Source organism: Megalopta genalis, chromosome 8, assembly GCF_051020955.1.
Source record: "Megalopta genalis isolate 19385.01 chromosome 8, iyMegGena1_principal, whole genome shotgun sequence".
NCBI lineage: Eukaryota > Metazoa > Arthropoda > Insecta > Hymenoptera > Halictidae > Megalopta > Megalopta genalis.
Window position 1 is genome coordinate 8,999,912 of NC_135020.1, and position 11,385 is coordinate 9,011,296.

At 39.2% G+C, this 11,385-nt stretch overlaps 2 protein-coding genes and 1 long non-coding RNA gene across 3 annotated transcripts; 1 reads left to right on the plus strand and 2 right to left on the minus strand.

Annotated features, from left to right (window-relative positions):
* Positions 1 to 191: 191 nt before the first annotated feature.
* On the minus strand, positions 192 to 3,225 carry LOC143259984 (uncharacterized). The gene is made up of 4 exons (XM_076524363.1): positions 2,974 to 3,225; positions 2,199 to 2,552; positions 1,489 to 1,569; positions 192 to 1,205 (listed from the first exon to the last, which is right to left on the minus strand). The coding sequence occupies exons 1-4, from the start codon at positions 3,022 to 3,024 to the stop codon at positions 963 to 965; spliced, it is 729 nt and encodes a 242-aa protein (XP_076380478.1). The 5' UTR covers positions 3,025 to 3,225; the 3' UTR covers positions 192 to 962.
* Positions 2,375 to 4,452, plus strand: LOC117217397 (uncharacterized). The gene is made up of 2 exons (XR_013034048.1): positions 2,375 to 2,512; positions 3,308 to 4,452. It is a non-coding gene; the product is annotated as an uncharacterized LOC117217397 (long non-coding RNA).
* Positions 4,453 to 6,112: 1,660 nt separating this feature from the next.
* LOC117227817 (Nuclear polyadenosine RNA-binding 2) lies at positions 6,113 to 11,090 on the minus strand. Its single transcript, XM_033483342.2, has 7 exons — positions 10,891 to 11,090; positions 8,724 to 10,451; positions 8,486 to 8,639; positions 8,238 to 8,398; positions 7,852 to 8,146; positions 7,633 to 7,768; positions 6,113 to 7,354 (listed from the first exon to the last, which is right to left on the minus strand). The coding sequence occupies exons 1-7, from the start codon at positions 10,927 to 10,929 to the stop codon at positions 7,129 to 7,131; spliced, it is 2,739 nt and encodes a 912-aa protein (XP_033339233.2). The 5' UTR covers positions 10,930 to 11,090; the 3' UTR covers positions 6,113 to 7,128.
* Between the last annotated feature and the right edge of the window lie 295 nt (positions 11,091 to 11,385).

Sequence of the window (11,385 nt, forward strand, 5' to 3'; positions counted from 1 at the left end):
AGCTCCGAGCATGACAGATTCTCTACAACAATTACAAGACTGAATTTTATTCAAACTCTTCGGCAATTTTATTATAATGAACGCTTGATTCAAGAAACTTTTTAACATTTTTTTTAAATTTTTAAAAATTTTCTTTTAATTTTAAAAAATCCTTTTTTCTATGAAGGGTATGCGATGAAAATGTAAAGCCATTTTATTTTCTGTCGATTATCCTTTATTAAATTTGTCATATATTGCGACAGGTATGAAAAAATAGAATTATGTACATCTTATCTTCATTCGATACATTCATTCGACACGTTCATTCATACAACTAGAATTCTTCTCATTTGAAGAAACAACTATCTACCGTGCCCAAATCAGGTATTTGTATTATTGTACATTACAACTTTTCTATTTCTCTATTCTATAAACTAATATCGAACGGAAAACGCATGGTAATCGAGATCGATGAAATACTTTGAAGTACATATAATTATTACCATTACGAATATTACTCCACGTTAAAAATTCTAACATGTCGGAAAACTACCTTATAGTATTACAAAATTTAATATATTTTACGTCAGGTTTCACACAGTTGAATGAGAACAACGTCCCACACAAATAAAAGAAAAAACATAATAACAATATACAGTGGCCTTAATTAAATAAAATATCGCCTACCGTCACTGTACATTAAAAATATATACAATATATATAATATAGTACACGAAGCTTGTCAATAAGCAGTCAGTGAGCAAGTATCGAAATTAATGACGCCGATAACGCTTGGAGATTAAAATTATTTCACCGGGATCTATTCAATATCAGTCTTCAACGGTCTACTCAGCAACGCCATGCAGATATTCATTCATTCCTAATCGAAACGAGTGATTAATCTCGTTCTTGAACAGGTTCCGAAAAGTATGGCCTCCGGAATGCGTTTGCGGCGGTTCAAATGGTGTAAGGACGGTGGTGTATCACACTTCCTTTGCGGAAGTGGAAGCGCCACCGTCGACAGCGTCCTGCGCCGCCGCAATGGCCGCTCTCTGTTCAGCGGCGGCGCTACGCGTAAAACGTCTTGTCGACGCTGGAAACTCGGGGATTGGCTCAACCGTCCTCTTGCGTTTAAGTTTTCGGTTCTCCGTGAGAACACGCTGACGGTTGAGCTCTTTCCCCTCCGCAGTCCTCTTCCACTTATAATAATGGATGATGATTTCTCCCTGCAACATTATAAAAAAAAAAGCTTTGAGCATATCGTGCATGAAAAATATACGTACGATTATTTTTTTGGAGGAACGATCAACCGCGAAGCATGGATTTATCAACGTGTTTACTTCAAGAAGAAAACTTCTGTTCGACTTTCAAGGTCTTCCTAGAATCGAACGATCGAAAATAGTGGTAGATCTCGAAGCGATGATTACTCGAAAGAGCAGAGATAATAGAAATAATGATAATAAGCAAGAAAAAAGAAAAGGAAAAAACTGACGATGAAATTGAACTTACCCTGGTCTTTTCCGGCAAATATTTTTTCCTCAAAGAGGCAAAATCCTTGCCGTGTTCTGCATAACCTGCAGCGAACAGCTCCTGAAAAATATAACATAATATTATAGAATATGATCGTGATCTCTTTTCACCTGGTTAACACCTTAACCTACAACTACGGGCATAGCCCGCGTAGTACGCTGATCGGGCCAAATATAAACATTAGCGGCGGCGCCCTTTTAAATTTATAAATATTTGTGGAATATTGTATTTATACAGTATATATATAAAAAATATTATAAATATTATATATATTTATACAAAAATCAGTAATACAAGATGCGATACAATTCGAAACATTCCGGTCGGTAATATTTACGATTGGCCCGATCAGCGTATTACACAAGTCGAATCGAATGGCTCGAAGGCTGCGCGAGCATGTTTACGTTTTCGGCCTAAAAAGTTCTCGAACGTTAAATCGTAGGTTAAGGAGTTAAATGTAGAAGCTACCGTTATTAGAATATATATCGCCGGGCCGAGAATTAGAATTTCGCGAATCTCAAGTTCAAGCAATCCCTCGAATAACATGTACGAGAAACTTTAACGCGACATATTAATTTTGACATAATTACTATGATTAACATAACCGCGCGGTGTCGTTGCAATGGTAATCGAAATCGGTATCGTTAAAACAGAAGAAAATAGAATATGATTATTGTTGTATCACTCACCCTGTCATTTGTGGACCATTTCGCCGTCAGCGTCTGCGGAGGCCCATGTTTTTTCATATGAGCCAATGCCGTAAGCGGCTTGTACCGATTTTGGTGCAGGCAGTCACTGAAGTATTGGTCCGCCATACCGGATGCAGAGTTTTCCAGTGCCTCGTTAAAACTGATACCCTTCTGGCACTGCGTTTCGCACAGCAGAAATCTTGCGTACCGAGTGTACAATGAGTACCAGAGGGGTACTTCGGCGGGTGGTTTCCAGATCGGTTCGTCCTGCTCGCCGTATTCTACGAGGGCCTCACTCTTATCCCGGCACTCAGGTATAACTGCTGCCCTTTCTTTATAAAATTCCACCGTGTTCTATTAAAAAAAAAATGACATTTTAATTAGTTCACTGTAGACGCGACGAAATTCTGATTTCTTGTGCACGGCAAAATCGTCGAGACTACCGCAAAACGCGACGCGCAGAAATAATTCAATTTAACGTTTTCCTTTTTTGTTCATTTTCACCGATAGACGATTAAGATGATTTTATTCAGAGAACACTGTCTTTTCTAACACTTGGCCAACCGAACTGGCAGATTATGATTAATGAAAAATTAAAAAAAGTATGAAGTATATAATATATAAAGTAAATATAATAATATATGAAGTATAAGTTTGCTTTATAATTTTTGTTTTTTAATCGAACGAAATATTTTAATTTTACGAACATTTCTGAGGTTTCTAGCGCGGCCGTGGAAGCATTAAGAAAGAAATACAGCGGCGAATAAATACGAACCTTTTTCGGCGACTTTTTCGACGAATTCCTCCGGTTCTTCCTGTTACCCATCTCACAGAACTACGCGCACTTCTTTCGATTTCAAACTCGTTCCGTCAAAGACAAGACTGTTTATGATTACGCGCACTTCTTTCGATTTCAAACTCTCTCCGTCGAAGATAAGACTGTTTATGATTACGCGCACTTCTTTCGATTTCAAACTCGCTCTGTCGAAGACAAGACTGTTTATGATTACGCGCACTTCTTTCGATTTCAAACCCTATCCGTCGAAGACAAGACTCTTTATGATTAAGATAATCGTCGCGCCAGCTTATATATGCTTACCATCCCTCAGGTATTCGAAAATGCACGTGGTCCACCCTCACCCCCTCCACGTATCCTATATTTTTGCCAATAGCAAAGGATCTTTATGGAAGGAGGTACGCGTCCTCTTTATCCTTGCCTGCAATAAAGGATCATTATGGAGGGGGGCACACGAATTTCGATTTTCCGAAGCCGCCGCTCCTGCTGGCGCAGGTAAATTTCTATTAATTACCCCGGGCCGGCTGTAATGGAATGCGACGCTAATCGTACCATCGGGGAAAACACGCAGAAACGCGTCCGTCGCATACTGCAGATTGATGGACGAGTTTTCTTTTTTCTTTAAACAATTGTTTTAAACAATTTGTTAATACATGCACACGGTTATTGAAACATATAGGTAAGCTTTGGAAAAAAAGAGCGATCGGAATAGAAGAAAACAGATTCAGCTATCGAGGATTAATTGATTCGAATAATTATATTATTATATAATATTATATATACGAGCCGTTTATTTTTAAAGTGGCTTAAGTCACTTTACCGTAATGAAAAGTGTTTATACGAAATTATTTATACTGAGAAAAATATCAGTATCCTGAGATAACAAATACAAGAAAATCTTCTCGAAAGTTAGCATCCATATTTTGAAAAAAATAATGAAAGTAACGGTAGTTGTAAATAAAACTTAGTATGATCTTTTTATCTGTAAACAATTTAGAGCGATATCGAAATTCAGAATCCTAATATTTGGGAGATGGATGTGTTTAGCTCTTAACAGTATCGCAAATATGTTTAATTGGAAAACGGTGCAAGTCCAGCTTAGATTGAAATTATTTTTAATCGTATGGTAAAATTTAATTCCGACTGCTGTTATGCTGAAACAAATGTGATGGTTTAACATCGTGTCCGAAATGTGTAGGGTGTTTTTATCTATCTATCTATCTATCTTTGATATTGGTAATCGGTTATTGTACAATATTTCATAAACAATAATAAGTATATCATAATTTTGCGTTTCGATAATAACACCAACAATATTACCATACATACGTCGCGTTCATCGTGAATATTGAAAAATGTTAAATTCGATATGATTATACGTATAAAATAAATGATTAACGAAAAATGTATAATTTCATGGAAATTCTTAATAAAAATGAATTGTTTCTCGTTATGTTACATTATCTGCTACAATATTTTAAAACTGTTTTCTTTCTTTTATTTCACTTTTTTAATCAAATGAATAAATATCTATACAGGGTGGTCCACCTAAATAAAGCCACTTATAAATATCTCCTCTAATTGCGGGAGTACAAAAAGAAATTTCTCTCACTCTACGTTTCGAGAAATGTATCGAGGCAAAATAACACACTCGAACACGAGTTTCGGGGTTCGAGTATGTTCGTGTTTCGATTTGAACGCTTCTCCAAGCTGGAGCGAAGGGAAACGGACGAATACGCTACGCCCTTGCATCTTGTAGTTTTCGTATCGCGAAGATTCGGAAAACGGAGATTCGATTGAGCCTAAGTAGATGTTTCGCCGCGATCTAAATCGTAATAATAATAATAATAATAGTAATAATAATATCGTGGCGAATCGGCGGCGATGCGAAGAAAAACGGAGCTTCCCCGGCGCGTGAAACTCGATTTACCCTCTCGCTCGTGAAAGTCACGCGTAGGAGATGAGAACCGCTGGAATCGCGATCTACCGATCTGCTGAAATTCGCCACGCGAATTTCACGTGACTCGTCGTCAGCGTGGCCGCGCTAATACCAGAAGAAAACTGGACGAAACAACGCGGCGCTCCGACGAGAGGCACCGTGACAATGCGCGAGATAAGATAAGCCCGGAGGATAGGTCTATCGAAGGCATCTTCTTTTCGAAGTCTCCTTGCGATCCAATAACTGTATCGCGGCGCGGCGTTAAATCGGTTCCAGGGGTTGTGATGTAATGAAACAACTGGTGTTATCGGTGGTCGAACATTGCCGGCTTTTTAATCAACTAGATTCTTACATAAATACGCATTGAAACGAGGAGAGAGAGAGAGAGAGAGAGAGAGAGAGAGAGAGAGAGAGAGAGAGAGAGAGAGAGAGAGAGAGAGGAGTTTTAAGGAATAAGGTAAGGTGGTTCGCTCGAACCGTCTACGGTGCTTAAGGACTAGAAAAATTAAAGAAAGCCAAAAAAGTTTCACTTTTCCGACGTTGTTTTTCGTTTCATTCGGTATAACTTCCATCGATGCGCGCGTTCTCCGGGATAACCTATTTCGAGTTCGGAGAAATTCTGTGCTTATTACTGTACAAAGTTTTGGGACGGGATTTAATGGTTTTTCATTAACTGCGGCATTGAAATTGAACGCCCGGCACCGGGCGGTGACACATCGTCGTCGCACGGCTCCGCCGGCCGATAATAAAAGTTTACTGCGTACCGACGAGGAACAAAGATGGCGACGGTAATGGCGCGCCGCGCGGTCGTCGCTCGATAAAATACGACACCCTAAAAGTGACGTGTCCAGGGGTCGCAGCGAACGATCGCTGCGAAAATAATGTCATAACGGTTTATTGCAATACGGCTGTTCAGGTAAAATCCCTCCTAGTCGATATAGGTGGTATTGCCGGCCAGGTATAAGACGATTGCCGCGCTGTCCCAGTTAATTACACTGCGTATTGTTATTGAAAAGGTTTACCTTGAAACGTGTACAATCATGAATAAGGGTGTAAACTTACAAACTAAGGTATTGCCGTTCCGAGGATCGGCTTACGTGTTAACGATCGAGTTCGATAGAAAAACAAGGTAGACACACAGGAGAGATGTACACGAACAATTAATATGCACTTATCCCGTCGCTTGTTGTATTTTTTTTTATTCGTAGGTTTGATTCTGCGTTTCGTTCGCTTATACGAGAACGACCGGAAGAGACTTATTAGGCTTCGGTTAAATTTGTTAAATACAATTCGTGACGAACCGGCTCGATGCTTGTGCCTTCGATAATGGCGCAAGATGTTTCTTTCTTTTTTTTACGATTTTTAGTACGATTACAGTACGTTTCGTAACGCAACAACGATTTCTTTCACCGCGACGCATCCTCCGTTAAGGGAGGAAAGCGTCGCGAACGATTACATATCGCAGGAAATACATCGAGTAGAACTCGTTTGTAATTTCGAATAATCACGAGACGAGGTCGGTGGTTCTTTTTTTATTAAGGCGAACGCCTGGTTCCCGCGGGACGCTTTGATACCGAATGAAACGAACGCGAAACTCGCGATCCATTCGTGACTGGATTCGCGAAGGTTTTTCGAAGATCGAGCGAAATTCTGTTATTGCCCGACAAATGCAAAATGTGTTGTCATTGTTTAGACGACGTTCGCGTATATACGGTATGTATATATAATACAGATTAAGAGAGAGTACCGAAGGTCGAGATTTCTTTCTGAAATTTGTATACGATCGAAGAGATACTCTCCTCTCCAGGATCATATTTTAGTCTGTACAATAGACGTGTGCGCCGGTGTACCACCACGAACAACGTTAAACAGCTACAGGGTGAAAAAGAAAATAGCTATCGTTACCCTGCGTCGATTCTGTGCTTATATTTTTTTTTTGTTTACTCGGAAATTGCTCGTGAAACGGTATGATACAGAATGCGCGGTAAGATCTCTCTTCTATGCATCGAACGGAATGCGATTGGCAGTATAGCGCTACCGATACACCTCGCGAATCAGTTTGTTTCGCAAACGGCGACGCCACGCGCTTGCGATCCGGTGCGAAACACGCGCAAGGTATTCCTGTTCGAGCGAGCGGACTCGCCGCTCGGCTAGAAGATGAAGGAATTTGTACATCGGTTGAACCGTTCTCAGGCTCAGTCTCGTCTGCGCCACGTGAACTTCGCCCTTTGCGTAGTCGCCTCGGCTGGGACCGGCGTCGGATGCGAATACTGGCAAGACGGTTTCGTGCAGAACGGATGGTACTTGCACTGCTGCGTCGGATGGGAGAACACGCATCCCAGTTTTGTGCAGGCCAGTCCGAATTTGCATTTAGGATGTCTGTACGCACACTTGTCTCCGAATTTACAAGCAGGAAACGCGCTGTAATGTAAACAAGAGGACTGTCAGCTTTGCAGATATGTTGGACAAATATTTGTAACAAACAAGAGGATCCTCAAAAATGGGCAGACTCTGAGGCTCCTCTGGTCAATTTGAATTCATTCATTTTAATGCACAGCTTTTAAAACGGAATAGCTTTTTCAGAATTTAGCCAAGCGATTTAAATTTTTTGGGGACGTTAGAGAGATTGGTTCGCTAGGCAATGGATAAAAAATTGTTTGAGGACAATTGCAATGTTCAGAATTGAGAGAAATACAAACCTGCACATAACAATGGGATGAAGGTACGCGCATTTGCTTCCTAACGTACAGTTCGGCCAATATCTGCACTTCTCCTTCGACTTGTCTAACACTGTTACCGCGCTTTCTGTTGTTGTTGTTGACTTTTTGTCTAAATCTGAAACAGAGACATGAAAAGTACATGAAATTTTCATTCTTGCACGATAACAATTCGTCGTCTCAATTTATTGTGTCACTTACGTTTGGCCAACAATGGGTTTGTCAATACAGTACTGGTCTTGATATCTGCAGGACTGGGTGAATGAGATCTGTTATATACTATGGGACTTAATTTTCTTCGTTTCCTCGGTACCTCCTCAGTCTTCTCGACATTCTCGGTGTTACAGTTTTCATTATTCTCTTCCGCTCTTTCTTTTCCATTCGCATCCATCTCACCATCCACTTCGGTTACTTGAAAAACAGATGTTTCTGACTCATTCTGGGCATATACATCATTTTGTGTTGTTAAAAGCACAAGTTCATCGTCTTCATTTACCTTCGAACACGATTCATGGAAATAGTGTTAAGGACGGCTAAAGTAAGTGAAGCGCTTATAAATTTAACTAACTGCGGCTACGGTTAACTACCTCCATTTCCAGTCGTTCGTCGTCGTCGGATACAGCTTTCTCCTTGATAAGGTTGTTGTTGTATCCGTTCAGGGTGACTAAAAATTTTTGGTTGTCGTCGCTTCTTTGAAACAACGACATTACCACGCCCATATGCTCCTCAGTAACCGATTGTTTTACATCTACAGATCGTACAATACTAAATGTATTAGAGAAAGAATTTTAGGTGTTGTACGCGTTCGTACCTGCCTAGAAACAAACATACTTACAAGGCTTCAATTTCGTCTCGGAAACATCGGTATTTAACTCGACCTGGATCTTTTCCATGACCAATCTCTTATTAGAATTGAGATGTACCGACAAATTTTGTCCTACTTCTCGAACGACGGTCGGCTTAAGATGTTTCAATGTTTGCTTCTTATCCTGCAAGCATAAATTAAGAGAGATTAATGTACAATATAATGATAGAAAAGTAATTCCCTGACCGATTTGTTATTTTATACAAACCAATAGAGATGGTTCAGGATTCTTTTGAGTAACAACTGACTGGTTGGCTTCTGCAACCGCTCGTAACAGCAAGGATTGCGTGGCACGTTTCTGCGTTGGCTGCAGAGGTTTCAGCGGTCTTGGAGTTACGATTACTTTGCTTGGTATCTTAGTATCTTCGATGTCTTCTGCGTCGCTGGACTCTTTACTAGTTCTTTCCGACAACTTCAATCGTTTTCTTTCAGTCTTTGCTGGAGTAAGTTTATTTACGGCTATTATGTGAGATTTAATGGGACCAGAAATTCCGGTAGATTGATCGTCATTGTCTAACTCTTCTTCTGCCCCCAAGTTGAGATAATCATCGTCTTCGCTACTCTGAGAACGTCTATTTATTAAATTGAAACCACCTTTAACTGTCACCGGTCGAAAATTGTTTTTCAACGGTCCCAGTCTAGTTTTAATGTTTTTGTTGTTACTTAATGTATCCCGATCTTGCTCCAACAGTTTACTTTTGAATTCCATCGACTCTTTGACTCCCAATTGTTTCTGCAACCTATCGGTACGCGCGATCCCTAAACGATCTTTAATCGTACTCGCCGGTTTTCCAACTGATTTTGATTTTACAGTAGAGTTCACCTTATCTCTTAATTCTACATTTTTAGAAATTTTGTCAACTTTGGAGTTGCCCAAACGTGTCTTAACATCACTGCTAATTTTATCAGAATCATTATGTTTCGACTCGGCTTCACGGTTTCTCCTTGCACGTTCGTCCGTCTCAAAATTTCTTCCTCTTTGGAAATTATTGTTACTACGAATGCCATCGAACCTGTGCTTTTCTACACGCTTTTCATTCTGTCGGTATCGGTTGTCATTATCCGTCTTATCTCTGTGAACTTCAAATTTCTTTCTGGGAGACACTATACCAAGACGATTTTTCACAGAGACAACAGATGTAACTTTTGGTTTATTGATACAAGATTTTAATTTTTTTACATTGTCTTCCGTTATACTTTTCTCGTCATCTTCAATCTTCGATCGCTTCGCTTCATTTTGTTTCTTATCCGAGTTATCGCGAATATTATTTGCTGTATCCAACGGTCTTTTCAGTGTTCTGGATGAGGGAACATCTGCTTTTACTTCAATTCGAGAATCCCCCAACCTACCACCAGAAGTCTCGATAGCAACTGGTTCCTTATTCGCATTTCCCGCTTGACTATCGTTTGGCTGTATTTTCTTTGATACAGTTTGATGAGAATCGCTGTGATCCAATCCAACGTCTGATTTAGCGTCATGACCTGCACTTTTTACAGACTTTTCTACACTTTTGGCTTGACTTGTATCTAATTTTTGACTAGACACAGATGGTTTTCCACTTTGTTTATGGAATGATTTATCATCCTTTGTACTCTTATTGGAAGACCTCTCCAGAGGTTGATTAACGCCCTGATCTTCTAAAAAGGAGGTCGTTGATGTCTTTTTCTTTTTCCTTTCTTCCTCTTGTTTAACCACAACTGTAGGCACAAATTCCCTTAATGATTTTCTTTTAGCTACCGTGACCTTCTGCAATTTCTTTAACACTTGGTCATGAAGCCAGTCTACAAACGGAGTTGTACAATTCTCTAGAAACAGATATAGATCATCGTGCATTTGTTGACGAGACTTTTTATTTACAACCATTACTAAAATATAATCTGGTAATTCTTCGTCGTATCTAACTCCTAATTCTAGTAATTTAGCACGAATGGCACTCTGAAAAAAGAATGATAAAGCATTCTTATTACTATGTCAACACCAATAACTCACAGAATATAATTTCTTGATTACGTTGATTTTAAACTGCAGAAGAACGGCTATCTTAAGGTATCGTTATCTGCATCGTTACACATACAATACTTTATATATTTTACATCATGTCTCGATCTTCTTATAATGATAATCCTTAAATTATGTAAAAGTATGAATAAATCTACTATAAGATTTATTTATTGTCATTGTGTTATCTTACACTCAAAATTCTTTAGGCTAACGCTACAAAAATTATTCCAAAGTTGATAGAACAACGATAGCAAATAATCGTCAGACAATTAATTAATAATTTTACAAGATGTTTTGCTCGAAGCAATTACAAACGGTCCGATAGCTAGAAAGATATAAAATGCCATAATAAAAGCGTAGATCGTTCACTTACTCGCAGTTGATTTGTAACTTCTATTCCTCGTATGTCCATGGCTGACAATTACATTAAACCTTTCAATAGTGTAGAATAAGAAAATGGTTTTTGAGACAAGAAACAGACAATATTAACGTCGTTCAAGAATAAAAACATCCTCTATCTGCCACGAAGGATCATGGATCAGAGATCAGAATGCCTCCTTCCAATGAAAAGACCCTGGTGCAATCAAGCTAGGAAACTGTGCAGTAACTTTTGTTACTTCAAATACATATACTGGACAATAATGAGATCTACTTTACTTCGTTAGCGAGAGTCGACGAAAAAATTTTCTTTGCTCTTATTCGCTGATGATTCGCTTGTTAAGACAGGATCCACTACGGATTGCATGATAGGGATGTAAAATTATATAGGGATATGTGAGCCAGTTTAGGGAATAAGAAAGGGGAATAATTAGGGAGAAAGAATTAAGAGAGAAATAATTAGGGAATAAGAAGAGTATGTAAGTACAGT